The sequence below is a fragment of the Saccopteryx bilineata genome, chromosome 1 (genome assembly GCF_036850765.1).
Source record: "Saccopteryx bilineata isolate mSacBil1 chromosome 1, mSacBil1_pri_phased_curated, whole genome shotgun sequence".
Classification (NCBI taxonomy): Eukaryota; Metazoa; Chordata; class Mammalia; order Chiroptera; family Emballonuridae; genus Saccopteryx; species Saccopteryx bilineata.
Window position 1 is genome coordinate 232466446 of NC_089490.1, and position 16220 is coordinate 232482665.

General features: G+C 39.8%; 1 protein-coding gene across 1 annotated transcript in view; it reads left to right on the top strand.

Annotated features, from left to right (window-relative positions):
• The window catches only part of GPATCH2 (G-patch domain containing 2), a 124675-nt gene that overhangs the window by 103844 nt on the left and 4611 nt on the right, over positions 1 to 16220 (top strand). Inside the window, exon 9 of the mRNA XM_066238112.1 lies at positions 6295 to 6383. Coding sequence (XP_066094209.1) covers positions 6295 to 6383 — 89 coding nt within the window. The remainder of the gene's footprint in view (positions 1 to 6294; positions 6384 to 16220) is intronic.

The following is a 16220-nucleotide window of genomic DNA, read 5'->3' on the forward strand; positions in this document are numbered from 1 at the left end:
CAGCTCTCAGGCTAGCCCATAAACTGATTGATTTGGTCCAACAGGCAGCTTTCTTCTCTGTTCTCTGGAGCATTATGGTGGCACAGTAGATAGTGTTGGACTGGGATGTGGAGGACCCAGGTTCGAGACCCCAAGGTCGCCAGCTTGAGTGTGGGCTCATCTGCTTTGAGCAAGGCTCACCAGCTTGAGCCCAAGGTCACTGGCTCGAGCAAGGGGTCACTCGGTCTGCTGTACCCCCCCCCCGTTAAGGCACATATGAGAAAGTAATCAGTGAACAACTAAGGAGCCGCAACAAAGAATTGATGTTTCTCATCTCTCTCCCTTCCTGTCTGTCTGTCCCTATCTGTCCCTCTCTCTGACTCTCTCTCTGCTACAAAAAAACAAAAACAAAAAAAAACTTAAAGGACAGATTCAGTGACTTCACTAAAACTTGATGTGATGCACGCAGGGAAGCGTGGTCTCCTGCCACGCTGCCTTGTGTCCCAGCCCCGCCCTACTGAACTGGGTGCAGCCCCCTGTGCCACCTCACTTGTGCACTCCAAGGCCTTTGTGCCTCTTGGGCTGTGTTCTCTGTCACCCAGCAGCCTGGTGGCCCTCACGAGCTGGTTTGGAATTCTCTTTGAATATTGAGTTGAAATCATTTTCCCACATGATCAGTAGACTTTAACCCCCAGGAAATGAAAACCATATCTTTTTTATTTCTCAATCCTGTTTTATGGCATACATTTCATTTTCAAGAGACATTTATTAAACGGAGCACAATAAACTAAGTTGAATGATGGAGTGTAGAAGAGGGGGAAAGGGGATTCTTTTGAGGCCAATGTTCCTTGGTTCAAATACAGTAACTTCATTTCCTGTTTATGTGATCTTTTTGACAAGGAAGTTTCTCTGGACCGTGGGTTCCTAGAAACTACATATAAGGGGTTATTGTGAGGATTAAACAAGACAAAGCATGTGAAAATGTTTAGCAATGTACCTCATACAGAATTGGCTTTCAGTGAGCTTGGATGTTCCTGACAATTCAGATGATCAACTCCAAGACTTAAGAAACCAACATATACTTCAAATAATAATAAAAAATAATAATAAAATTTATTCCCTGAAGCTGGTGAAAGAAAAGTAACTCAGCACACCTCATCCAGATGCTGTAACAGAACTGGACTTAAAGCTTGGTTTAGAGTCGGAAATATCAAATAGGAGACTACAGTAAAAAGTCAGTTCAACAAACATACTCAGTTATTATACACTGCAGTGTGAACATGAGTAAAGAGTGGACTTCAGTTACAGGAGTAAGAGCACATGTGCATGGCGCCGGTGACTGACAGTTTCTCATAAGAAATGACCTGGAGGAATCGGACCAGTGTGGGAAGCATGGTGTCAGAACCGTGGAAGCTAAGACATAACAGTGGCTCTTCCAAATAGATTTTTTAAAACTATACTATATAATTTGCTCTACAAAGGGTAACTTCCCTCCAAACATGAGATTGCCCTCATTCACCTACACTCAGAGCATTGCAGTATCTACTGTTCAGACTAATGAAGAGGTACAAAACGAAGAGGCATTCAAGTGAGCCATTTGGGGATCAGAAGTCTGCTGATGACCACAGATGAGGAATGACATCCTCAGAACAGCTGACCCTGGGGCTTTTGATGACACTTGGAATGCAATCATGGAAGAAGGGAGACATCTTTTCAGTAGGAGGCACCAAGCAGTGGCCAAGAGAAAATCTGAGTAATGAACTGACATGAGACAGTCCGTAGGTTTCAAACTTGGGAGCTCCTTGTGGGTTTTTACTGAGTTTTTGAAATGAAAACAAGGATTTTATCCTTCCATGCTATGACACATTTAAAGCAAGCAGAATCAAACATTAAATAAAAACTTGAATTTTTTGTTAACTACCAAAAAAATACCTACTTGTGATTTAGAAATGATCATAATTATGTCCTCATTATAGCATATCGATAGTGTTCAGATGTAAATGGCTTTATAGTGTCATGTGTGTACCTGGTGGGTGTTCAGCCAGCCTCTACGCTAGATGAGCTGCCGGTAGTATTATACCACAGGTGCCCATCATCAGTTCCTCTTAACTTTGCCATCTTGGGTAAATTACATAACTTTTCTGTGCCCTGGGCTGCTTCTCTATAAAGTGGACATAACATTAGTAAGGTGAATAGCTCACTGTTCTGATTGCTTCCAGTGTGCAGGACTGTGTCAAATGTCTTACACACATTTTCTAAATAAAATCTTCGGGGTGGGGGGGAAACAACCTTTGAGATAAGTACTAGTCTTATGACAGTTCTTGAAGGGAAAGAAAGTGAGGCAAAGAGAGTTGAAGTAACATGCCAAGGACCGGTAAACTCCTCCAACACTGACAATGATGGGGACACGTGGGCTTTCACAGAGGTAGTTGGAAAAGCAGGAATGGGGCACCAGGGGAAGATGTTCTGGCTCCCTGACTCATCTCGAACCTAAAGCAGGCTGACGGAACCCGTAGCTGGATTACAGCATGGCGTCTACAGTGTGAAACATCAGACCGTGCCCAGAACAGCGAAACACCTCCAAGCTGCCCAGACCACTTCCATTTATCCATTTCATTGCTTTCCATTTCCTAATTCATCTACTTATAACTTGTATCATTTTTTCTGCAGTTGCATGCTCATTGTAAAAATAAACTCCTGTAACAACAAGAGTCATAAAGACCCCCCCCAAAAAATGCCATCACACTAAAGGTTTATGAGATGATAGGATAAGTCAAGCATAAAGCAAGGGCCCAGTTGCTGAGTTCACCGCATGGAGGTTTAAACTTAGTAAAGTCATGATCATTCCAGACATGGGACATGCGCTGGAGGCAGGATAAGTCAAATGACCAAAACCAGAGAGAAAATCGACACCACCAAATGCAAAGGGTCCTTCTGAATGAAGGTGCCATTAATAACAAGGATCTGATGTGATCCTAAAAATGAAGAAATATTTATGCCTGAGGGTACTTGATACCTCATGTGCGTTTTGGTGCAACAGGAAAAGAATGTGATGTTCCCTTCAAGGTTAAGACAGGGAGACTGAATTCAGGGAAGAAGGAGGGTCATTTGGATCTGGCAGAGGCTGTCTGCACAGGTCTTGATGTCCCAGTCCCAGCCCCCGTCCCCGTCCCTGTCCCTGTCCCTGTCCCTGCCTCTGGGTGGATTCTCCGGTGGCACCACAGACCTCCTTCACTTCTGTGCAGCTGATGCCCTGTCCAGGCTCATATTTTTCTAAGTGACAGTGAGCATTCTTGCCAAACGCCAGGGCCCCACAGTCACATCTGTTTGTCCCCTGCGCAGCCTGTTGGAGGCTGCGAGGAGTGCCTTTTATCCAGGGGCAGCTTTCACTGGGCCTGGTTTTCTGAAGAGAGCCTCTACTTGTGAATGCAGGGAGCGCAGGGACAAGCTCCTGCTGTTCTCTAACGTTATTGTCTTTGACACTGCCCGCCTCAGTCCCCGTCAGCCCATGTCAGAAGCCAAGTTCTCAGGCAAGGTAGTTCTCACTAGTGTTTTTTTCTTTTTTTCTGCCTTTTGTTTTTTGATGTTTTATTTTTATTTCTTTTCTCTTTACTTTTATCCCTATGGATAAAATGCCCAGTTTCCTACCATCATACTATCTAAAAGGATGAATGGATAAATGAGTGAAGTCTGTTTCAAAAGGGAAAAAAAAGTAACTTCCTTGTGAGCTCTGCTTTTTTTTTTTCGTTTTTATTTATTTATTCATTTTAGAAAAGGGAGACAGAGCGAGAGATAGAGAGAGAGAAGGTAGGAGGAGCAGGAAGCATCAACTCCCATATGTGCCTTGACCAGGCAAGCCCAGGCTTTTGAACCGACGACCTCAGTGTTCCAGGTCGACACTTGATCCACTGCGCCACCACAGGGCAGGCGTGAGCTCTGCTTTTCTGATGCTTAACAGGAAAAGCCTCGGAATGAGTATATGGGGATTAGTGGTTCAGATCCTATGTCAGTGCCAGAGCTTATCAATGATGGACTAGCTGTACGTTTGCATCCTCTCCACTGGACTACATGGGATTGCTGACCCGTACTATTAAAGGTGTCAGCAGATGCCAAGTTCTAAGGCTTCCACTTGTCTCCCCTCCCCTCCCCCCCAAGCAAATACTAAATACACCAATGTAGTTGATTGCTACTTCTCATACACCCTTACAGAAGGATCTTAGCACTATTCTTTAATAGCCTTGGGTCTGTTCCTAAGACAATGTATTATCATTCTCCAAAGCACCATAGCAAAACAAACCAACAAAAGTTGCCAACTGTCACCTTGATAGGAATCCATGTGCCCCACTTTGCAAAGACAATGATTCATTTAGACTGAAGCAACAAGGCTGCCTTGGAGACACTCATTGATTTTAAATTAAAAAATAACTGCTATGTTTTGCATTAAGAGTGACAACTAAATAACAGAGCGGACCTTACTTAGTGTTATTTGTAGCAACTCCATTGTGCTGTCTGAGGGGAGGGGAGGGGTGGGCGGCAAGCCTAAATGGGGAAATCTTACTGATCAGTAACCCAGAGCCCTCCATGTGCCTGAGCGGGTCCTAAGTTCTTGATAGAATTCCTGAAACACAGCTCGCTGTTCTTCTTGCAGCTGAGGTCTTCAGGTTCAGTGTCCTGATTTCATTCACTTCAACTTCATTCTCCTTGAAGGTCTGTCACTTTCCCTTTATGTAGCTTTGTTTGGGATCGGGGAGAGGAGTTGAATGAAAATGCTATTATTCCATTTGTCCTGTAAAGATGCCCAAAAGGGAGTTTTTGGTCCAGCACATGAGAAAAAGGCTTAGAAGAGGGAGGCATTCCTGGAGTTTGTTTTTCACCATCTTTGTAAACAGTATTTCCTAATGAATATTAAATAGTGCGAAAAAGAGAAAGTTTTAGAGGTTTTTGACTTGGGAGAGTGATTTTAAAGCAATTAGAAGACTCCAGTTACATCCCACTGGTGGTGTTAGTAGCCACAGTAAGCAGCTACTGTTGTCAGACACTCCAATATGGTTTCTAATTATTTCTCAAAATGTGTTTCTTAATTAAGAAGGACATTCCTGGCTAATTTCTTGAGCTGTGTTTCAGCTTTAAATATATCTGAAATAAAACCAGGCTTAGTCTTTTTGTTTGTTTGTTTGCTTAAATAATCCAAAACTATGATGTTTTATTGACAGGCAGCCCAGCACTGCCCATAGCCTCAGGGATATGCTAATACAGAGAAGTTTAATTGTGCAGCAACTTTGTGTTATTATATATATTTGGGTTCTCACCTGAATTAATTTTTTACTTTTACATTTTTCTCTAATAATCCAGGTGTTTTCAAATTGGGGCCTATCAAACTTGAGGATACTAACACATTCCCAATGAACTAGTAAAAGTAAGCGTGCGCTCACCAACACGCTTTCTGACCACCAGGCACTGTCCTGGATCCATGTCAGGGGTTCTGATCCAGGAAGTAAACACAGAGTCCTACTAGAGCTTGAAAAAATTTGAAGGCTTTTAAATCCTTTTCATGTTTGTTTTATATTGTCTTGATTCCCAGTGGGCCATTTCTATTTTTTCTAAAACTCTTTAATTTAGGAATCCATGGTTAGACAGAATAATCTAATTCTATCTAGTTTTAAGGATAGTAAAAGGTTCTTACCAGCCATGTCTTTACAAATATAACCCAATATCAGGTTTAGCCTGCCCAATAGCGCCAGACCAGCATTAACACATTCAAATTATGTTTTTCATCTAACTAATAATTAACTGAAGGATTCTAATCATATGAATTATAAGGGAGAACATCACTGTTTCCTTTTTCTTATTTAAAATGTTTTAAGAGAATTCACTGCTGCATAATATCCTAAAAGAAATTGATCGTACTTTTCTTGTAATAAATGTTGGTCTGACAGTAAAGCATTAGTAACCAATTGATAACCTAGCAACAATATTGTGATCTCTTTAGATAATTAATCTTAGCTATTTTCCTGTCAGAAGCAACAGTGCTTGATTTTATGTTGAGCCAGAAAAATTACCAGTTTTGAAAATTAAAAGCATTCCTTTTATATTATTCATTCCAGTAACCATTTATGATGGCGCATTTAGCTGCTGAATGCTTGTCAACAAACGTAATTATGTTTCGATATAAACAAGATTGGTAGTTTTACGATGCCGCTCCATCTTGGTTGAGAATATTTTGTTTTAGGTTGAGATTGTACAAGCTGTGCATATATCTTTCATTTTTTGCCCCTCCTTTGTTAATAGTTTTTTTTTTCTGATAATTATTTGTAGGCAAACAAGCATGCATTTAGGATCCTTGTGCATGGGAGACATCAAACGGAGAAGAAAAGCGGCCCCTTTGCCTGGCCCTCCTACAGCAGGTAAATGGGAGAGGGCTCGGGCAGAGCACAGATATGAAATTCATAGATCATCAGGAATAAAATACAGACCCTTTGTAATGACTTGCACCGAAGAAGAGGCACAATAACAAGCAACAAATAAATCATTTGCATTTGGTGTCCGGATGGATTACACGTTCCTGCTGTAGATTTTTCAGGCAGCCAATCAATAAAATAGTTGCTATACACCTGCCCCCATGCAAGACTTTGTGAGACGTATAGAAGAGAACAGAAACCTCCAAGGCTGTGTTTTTGGCCTGAAGACATGTACAGACCTGAGGGAGAGGCGGACAGAAAAAATAGTTGAAAAAGGCAAGTAACCCCAGAAGAGATGAATAGTAGTAAATGAAAAAGTTTCGGGCCAGCCTTCCAACAGCAAGCCCCATGTTGTGGTAGGTGGAGAGCTGGCCATGCTGCGCGGCAGTCTGGTTTCCGGCCCGGCTCTACAGCTATCTCAGTATTATCTTTCCTTATTTAGACACCGTCAGCATTAGACTAAAAAAAATCCCTCAGCATTTCCACCTCAAAAGCCATGTCATTGTAAGAGCATGTCATTTTAATGAGTGTGGCATAGGGAAAACCACAGTGCTGACAGAGAGAAGTCACTGGACCAGAGGGGACAGAACGCCTTCCCAGAAGGGCAGAGACTCCAGCCTGGTGGCGAAGAAGATGAATTAGATGAGGAGATATTGTCAGACCCCACACCAGAGCATAAGGGAGGCAGACAGTGGAAGGGACCAGTGATGCAGGAGGCTGGCTGGGCATTGGCGTGTAGATGCTCACGTAGGAATACACAACAGTGAGTTGTGATGCATGTGCTGTGCAGCGAAAATGGCTGTGAGAACATGTTTTCAGAGTAGCTATGTGGTCAGTTACAGAGAATAACAGCCTTGGTCTCTTGTATGGGATCCTTAACCATTCAGAGTTACTAACATTCTCTTAACTTCCTTTGGGAGGCCTTTCATCGACTTCAATGATTAATTATAGAATGTGAAAATTAGATTCATGTCAACAGGAGAGGAAGCAGTGAGAAGGAAAAATAATATACATATATATCTATACACACACATACACATGTATATATATTTACACATATATAAGTCACCTTCACATGGAGATTTCAAAGGAAATAAATTATGTGAAGTTTAAATTCTCTTTCTAGTGTGAGGCTCTTCTTATCTATCTATAGCATTGAACGGCAAAGGGAAGTTTCAAGCCTATGTCTGCATGACCCCCAAACCCATTCTCTTTCCATGGCAACTGATGGCCTTGTTGTAAGAATGTGTATATAATGACTATGTCATTGCATATGTTTACATGAACACACTGTTATATATCTTAAGTTTCAAAGAAGATGTATCTAAATACTGGTATGCAGAGATACAAAATATTAACTAGAATACATCTAACACATCTCCTTATACGAGCAGAGATAGCCATTCTTAAATCAAATACATGTCATAAATTCTCCAGTTCAAATCTTTCATAGCACAGGTGTAGGATTCTTTATTGTCTTTGCTCCAATTGAATGGGCCCCTGGATTCTCTTATCTTTCAATGATTGAAACATTAGTGGCAGAAATAATACAATCTTAGGAATGCAACTAAAGCACATTAGCCATAAGGAAGAGAGAATATCGGATCAGGTCCTCACACTCTCAACATATGCGAAGCGAGAAAGAAAACAGATAATGGTTGAGGAGGGTGATATTATTATTCCTATGAGGTGATTTGACATTACAGTGCAACACCATCATAGGAAATCGTTTACGTGGAGTGTGGGTATAAACGTTACACCGTAGCGAAGAAGCTCACACCAGAATATTCCAGATGTTATGTCTCTGAACTGCTGTGATTTTCATAAGATTCAGAGTTCTTATTACATTACTAGGGTTTTTTTTTAATTCAAGAAAATTCATAAAGATGTAATCTATTTTTATAATTACTCAAAAAGTAGTGGAGTAGGACAATTATGTTACCCATTTCCAGTATGTTTTTAAAATCCATGTATAACTGTTACTCTCAAAGAGGAAGAGAATGAGGTTATTTAAAAGACCTCTGTTTTTAAAAGAATATCTTCCAATATTAATGCATCAACTCTAAGGTGAAGATTATTATTTGAATTCAAGGAAGAAATGCTTTTGCATAAATACAGTTTGATAATGAGGTTATGAATCCTAGATCATCTTGTGTCTGAACATGATAATTTTCAAATTCTGGAATATAGTCAGTCACAGAACAAAGAGTCAGCTATATTTTTGAGCTTCCCAAAGTTGAGTTAGCATATAGAATTAAAGAGGATTCTCTCACCTTTTTACAGACCCTTTGTAGACCTTCCAAAAAAGCACGCTGAAGTGAGATACATTTTCACAGTTCCTTCTGCCTTTAAGTCAACATTCAATCTAAGCTGGACAAATGCTGATGAAGATAACTCTCTTATTTAAAATATGGAATAAGAGTTAAAAGGTTGACAGCTTGAATATCGCTTACTGGTCTCCCCTAATGTGTATGTGAACAATTACGCAGTCATCCAGCAGGTTGAGAAAAGATTTGCCCCCCAAAATTGTCAGAAAATTATAATTAGGCACCTGCACTTTATAATTCCAAACTGGGTTTATACAATAACTTAAGACCCTAAAGATAAAGTTGTATGTTGCATACATAATAAATATTATATTTTTAAAAGAGTTTTAAAGTTTCTTGTGACATTAATAATCCCAAATGTCATTATCTTTGCCTGCTTATGTGTAGAAAATTTTCCTCACCCCATTTTAGTTGCAGCCGTCGAAGTATAATTTCAGTCGCTTTATATAGGCTGCAGACCAGCCAGCAGCGTTATAGGTTGAACATTTATTAATTGTGACAGGAACACTGAATTTATTTCAGTGCGTTAGCTTATTTATTTCTCTTTCACTTTTGTATTTGTGTATTGACAAAGTAAAATGAATATTGATAAGGTTAGATATTGATTTTTTTAAATGTATGGCTTGTTCTCTGCCTCATTCAAAGTCACATAGCCAAAGATAGTGGATGTCTCGGTAGCAAGGGATGTAGATTTACTATGATAAAATTGAGAACTGTTGAAGCAAGAAGGTTTGCCAGCAGAATGCATTTTATTGTTTGAAAAATGTCATCTGTAAAGGTGAAGAAAAGCAGTGAACAAAATAGGAGGGATGTTATTACCATATTTTTTAAAAGGCAGTCAGGAATGTTGGTTATGGTCTGTGTTTTTTTGGTAGAAGTCATAGCTTATTGAGGATCTGATAATAAAAAGATTGAAATGCATTTATTGATATTGCGGCTATTATGTTTTTTAAATAGTCCACTATACACTACTAAACTCGTTATCCAAAATTAGTATTTGCTGTTAACTGTTTTACTTTCCAGTGAAATAATATCAGAAGAAAAATAGTCACCATAAGAGTCAACCTTTTTTGCTATACATTTTAAATTACACAAAAAGATGCCTATTGAAGTTGAGTATCTCAATTGCTCCAAGGTCACTGGGTTTTCATGAACATGCAAATTCTTGGCAAGAGGCTACGTTACAGCTCTTGTGAGTTTTCAACTTTTTCTCCTGCATTCTCCTGAAATTTTAATACTAAAATAGTGTTTATGAATAGTTAAGGCACTAAAGGCAGGTTGTAAAGGTAATACCTGGCGAAGACTTTTACACAGTGCGCTTTTAATAATATGTCACATCGATCATAATCAGGAAGTGCTTGCTGTTACCAAACCACTTTTCAGGGTGCTATGCATCTTCCATTGTCCAAATCTGTCTTGCCAATAATTATGTTTTTATTTTCTTTTATTACTCGTCTATGGGACCACTGTAAATTATTTTCAATCTCTCCCATGATTTTAAAACAGGCAAACTTTTGGGGGTGATTGTTTTACTAATAATTTGGAAACCAAGCTGTATCTGAACATAAAGAAAAATCCTAGGCAATAGATAACCCTGCACCTCTTGCTACCTGTGTCACAAAACCACCCTCCAGACATGTATTTTAGTTGAGTCCTAAACAGCACTCTTCATTATCATGTGGTACAAGAAACACCTAAAGACAGAGTAAGCACACACATTGAACAGAACATAGTTGCAGTTCCTGCCAGTAGAAGGACTAATGAGAACACCCTCAAATTACAGAATGCCCGGACAGGCTGAATAAAACACAAAACCATCTTTTTTAAATGCATAGCTGAGAAGGCTGGAAGGATGATGTTCAAGAGCAAAAATAGTCCTAAGCCAGCCCCACACATGTCCAGTTCTGTCAGTCTCAGAAACATTGAGCCCTGTTGGCTAGTATCTCTGTGGGAAGGGAGCCCCACTAGGGAGATGGCCCCGTGAAACCAGAACCTCTGAAAAGCTCCATCCTCAGAACAGGGCAGACAGAAACAAAACTCACCCACAGGCCTGGAAAATAAAGACTCTTGTTGCCACCTGAAAACTGAAGATGTATAACCAAGAGCCTACCCTCACCAAGCCAAAATACTAACATAAAAATAGATCTTCGAAGTAGGTGCAAACCCACTCTAGAGGTACCTGGCTTCAACTCCATGCTTTGAGAATCACCACAAATAAAACCTATTGATGATCTCATAAACCAAAACTAAAAAAATTAGTTACTTTAAAAAAATTCAAAAACAAATGGGAATAATTGAAAATGGAAAAGACAGATGTGATAAATAACCAAGTAGAAATTTGAGATTATTTTGTTTATTATGGGAAAAAAATCTTGGTAATGATAAACTCACTGAATGGGTTACACAGCAGATTAGATACAGCTGGAAGACGAAAGAGTTCATTTTTAGAGGATTCTGAAGAAACAACCTAAAAAGAACACAGGGGGATAAAAATATGGGAAATATAAAAGAATGGCTAGGGGACCTGAAGGAAAAGGAAGTTCACCATCTGTTTAATAAAACTTTCAGAAGGAGTAGAAAGAATAAGGAGGTGTAGTATTTAGGAGAATATTGACAAAATTCAATGATACGGACAGTTTTTTATAGTTGAGGATAAATATGAACTTTCATATTCAAAAAGTACAAGTTTGTATCAAGAAATAGTAAATATAAATGAAGTCATACCTAGACACATTGTAGTAAAACTTTAGAACTCCAAAGACAAAGAGAAGAATTTAAGAGCAGACTAGGGGAAAAGATATAACCTACAGAGGAATGAAATCACACCGGTTGCAACCTCAAACACAGCACCACAATCCAGAAGAGGGGATAACACTTCCAAAGTGCTGAGGTAAAATAATGGAATCAATTTTAGAGTTTTATATCCAGTGCAGATGAAATAAAAACATTTTCAGGGAAATACTGATTGTTACTAAATTAATACTTCAGATAGAAAAAAACACAACCAGAATTCATAAAAAAGAATATCAGGAAGGAATTGAGATCAAATAAATTGTTGGACATGTGCATAAAGCTTAACTAATACTGAATTAATAAAAATAATGATGGTGACAGTGACCATGAATATTATTCATTTGGATATATAACAGTCAAATGGAAACAAAAATGTATAGAAAAAGCAAGGTACATAGCATAACATAACATAAAAATAAATCCCGATATATCAATAATCACAATAAATGTAAATGGAGTAAATGAATTGCTTAAATTCAGGGACGATCATAATACAAAAAATATCAAAACTCAGTATATGCTGTTTACAGTAAATATAACTAAGACATAAATTGTAATTTAAATAACAGCCAAAGAAAGCTAGAGTGGCTGGATTTATAACAGAATGAATGCTAGGGTATTTCAGGAGCATTGAAATACTCCTCCCTTCAGAGAGACTTTCTATGCTAGTTGAGCGGTTTTTATAGAAGTCTTAAATAGTGAATTAAGTAAACCTCAGTCATTTGGGGAAATGTAGCAGAAGAAATGACATAGTAAAAAAAATTTGGTGATACAGTATTTCAAGTTCAGAGTTTAGTCAATGAAATGGCAACATTTAGACTCAGATGTCCTAAGTTCATCTATAAATTGGTGTCCTCTCTCTATATATATATTTTTATATTTTATATTATATATATAAAGTGGAGTCAACAACATTTCAGTTTGATAAAGAATATAAAAATATGGATATTAAAAGCACTGGTAATCTCAAAGAGCCAAGACATTATTATATTCTGAGTTAACCAAGTCTTTGTATGCTGCATATTGTCCATATGCAAATTGAGGTAAGTTAATATTACAATTTGTATATAATCCAATTATTTCTCACAGGGTGGCAGTACAGGAAATGGAAACTGTAGGCTCTTAGACCAAACTTAACCAAAACTTGAATCTTAGAGACGTCTTCACTATGCAGACAGTAATGGTGAAGTTACTTCATCTCTCTGAGGTCCATTATCACTGCCCTCCTGCATAGCTTTTATGAGCAGCGGAGATAATGCACGTCATGTGCTAACAAGTAAACCATGTGCTGGATAACAGCGATGGATCATAAATGGTCCTGATTACATCATAGTGAATAAACATCCCTGAGTGCCTTCAGAAGCAATACAGTTTTGAGATTTTTTGTTTTTGTTTTTGAAAACCCTCTTCTTGGACATATAATCATTCCGTAAGAAACGTATTTCTGCATAACTGTAACATCTGTTAGTAAGAACGCTCCCTTCTCCAGACATGTCAATACAGACCACGTCTTTCCTTCTCTGCCAAGTTTTTATTCCTTCAGAAGAAAAACAAAAACTAGTTTTACAGTCAATTTCCATTGTCTAAAAAGTGCCTTGAATTTTTAAACAATTAACTACCTGAACTGATGCTATGGAACACGTTTCGCATGAAGAACGCCTGTAGGATTGCAGGCGAAATGCAGAATAGGCTGAATTCCTGAGGCTTTCCAGTGTGAACAAACGAAATAAAAACAGTTGACAAAGAATAGGAACACCTACCACTCTCACATCCTGGATGGAGTTTAATGCTGTTTTGCTAACAGTAATCAAAGCCCATGATCCTAAACTGGTCACTGAGACCAGAGGACGGCATGACACCTTGCCATTTTAACATCACTAATAATAACAGCCCCTCAGCTGGCTTGTCACGTACTGGGGCTGGGGGGTACGAATGTGGAATGGAATGAGCATGGACTTCTGAATGCCCCCGAGCACAGGGCAGGGATGGAATCGCAGCCCTGGCTGCCACATGGCCAGCAGCACCGTGTCACCACCCCTTCCACTGGCTATTTCTCCAATATCAATACAACACTTCAGGAGCCAAATTACTAAACAAGCTGCCAATTAGGCCTGCAGTCAGGTAGATAGATTAGCAGCAAAGAGGGGCCCATGCAAGATTTTCATCTCTTGAGCCAATTACGCCAGCGAATTACCCCCACAATAGTTTTCGGAAGATTCGAGGGGGAAAGGACTGACTTGTCGGCAGCAGTAGATATGAGATTCTGCATCAGGAGGGGGGAAGGAGCACACAGGAGGTCATTGCTAAAATTGCCCAAGCAGGAGAGCCTCCTAGAAAAAGGACTTAAAGGATTTATCACCGCCAGAAGCAAGAGACATGGAAATTGTGGTGGTTGTGTGCTGTGCAGAGACTTGAGCTGTTCCCTCCTATGTCCTAATTCCATTTAAAAAAGGGCGGGGGGAGGCTGAGACACCAACAGTGTATTTTATTTGAGAATCATTTTCTTTTTTTTTTTTTTTCTGAAGCTGGAAACGGGGAGAGACAGTCAGACAGACTCCCGCATGCGCCCGACCGGGATCCACCCGGCACGCCCACCAGGGGGCGATGCTCTGCCCCTCCGGGGCGTTGCTTTGTTGCGACCAGAGCCACTCTAGTGCCTGGGGCAGAGGCCAAGGAGCCATCCCCAGCGCCCGGGCCATCTTTGCTCCAATGGAGCCTCGGCTGCGGAGGGGAAGAGAGAGACGGGGAGGAAGGAGAGGGGGAGGGGTGGAGAAGCAGATGGGCGCTTCTCCTGTGTGCCTGGCCGAGAATTGAACCCGGGACTTCTGCACGCCAGGCCGACGCTCTACCACTGAGCCAGCCAGCCAGGGCGAGAATCATTTTCGATGAAAAATGAAGTAGCTATTGTTTGGGGGGGGGTATTGTTGTTTAAGATTGTATAGAAAAGGCACTGTATTTTTTGTCTTTTTTTTTAGGAATCTGTTTCTATGTGGAAAGATTTAGCACTTGAGAAATTTAATGTTCTTTTGGGGGTTTGGGGGTGCTCTCTTCAAAATATAAGCTAATGCTCTGCTCTATTTTATTTTCATTAAGAAGATAAGTGAAACCAGCATTTAAAAGATGAAAGAGGATGAATTCTTTTCCACCTCTGTAAAAATACAACACCCCTGGTCCACCGTACTTGAGATACCGGCATTTTAAAGCAACAGGAGTAAATCAGTGACCATTTGCTGTTCACTTTAGAGCTGAAACTTCACCACATGTTAACAGTTTTTGCAGGGATGTTTTTAACTCAGACTTATATTTTTCTTAAATATGAAACAAATTTTAAACCTAAACTTTTGCAAGCTCTTTTATCAAAAGTATGATTAAACAGGTCTGTAGCCTGAAGTAGCAACAGACCTCTGATATGATTTTAGCTTATAGACAGAAATGAGTGAATTCATAGCAATCACTAAAGTCAGGGCTAGTGGGACAAGATGCCATAGTGCACTGTTTAACCTAACATCGTTTTACTGAACAATCAGGAGCTGTTCAGTAAAAAAATTAGATACCTTGGAGGTTTGTCTTGGTCAAAACCATAATCATAATTTCAAAATAAAAATGTAATGGCTTTTTTTGTTATTATATTAAGGAAGTGTATTAGCACAAGGCTTTCATTTATTTCTTTTGTAACTAAAACATTTATTTCTTATTATGTACATATATGGGTACATATTTCTAAGGAAGATACAACTACATTTCAGAGTAAAAATATGCTAAATCCAGGACAGAGGCCTGAGAACTGAGCTGGCTCATAAAGCACAGGTGCCCTGCAGGTCTTTGTAAAAGTGAGGCATCCCTATCCCTGGAGGCTGGGGAAGGAATGGTGGGCAAACACTGAAATCCTGCAAATGTGTGATCTCAGCATTCCACTAGAGACTTCTTGGGAAGCCCTGGAAGAGGAGATTGGGCTGACTGTTCTCACTAAACCAAAGGTGTGGTAAGATACCCTCAACCCCTCCCCCCTTATTCCCTACACAATCTCCGATATTAGTTTGTTTGATCATCATTTCAAGGAGGGGAATCACAAGAAAGTGAGAGTTCCGACTGCTTGTCTCTGGTCATCTCCAGACTCGCCATATTCCCTTTTCATGTGCCGCAATCTAATAGCTGCCGCGGGAGGATGATGGGAAGTGGACTGACCAAGCAGAGCCAGCCTGTGGCACCGCAGGGGGCAGGCGGGCAAGGCTACGTCTGCAGCTGAAGGAAGGGGCTCTAGTTCTTGTGATTCCTTGCCTTTTAGGACATATGTTAATTTCTCAGTCCTCTGAGGTTAGATATTATTAGTACATCTATGTTTTCCCCTGGAATCAACTTTTTCCATAAGAGCTTACAGTAAATTTTAAATTAAAGGTCATCAACTAGAAAATGCTTAAAACAGCTGCATCTCTCCGTTGTCTTTGCTAAGAAAGTAGGGGAAACAAACAGCTATTTCTAAATCTCACGATAAGCAACAGCCAGTCTCCTTTTCCAAAATAAGGACTGGAGGAGAGGGAGGCAGGTAGAGAAAGGCTATTCTACACACAGTGTTATCTATATACTATTCTTTTCCTCTGTCTTTCCCTCACCTGCTTCTCTGGTGCCATACAATATGGAAACGGAAGGAGGAGGAGTAATAGAA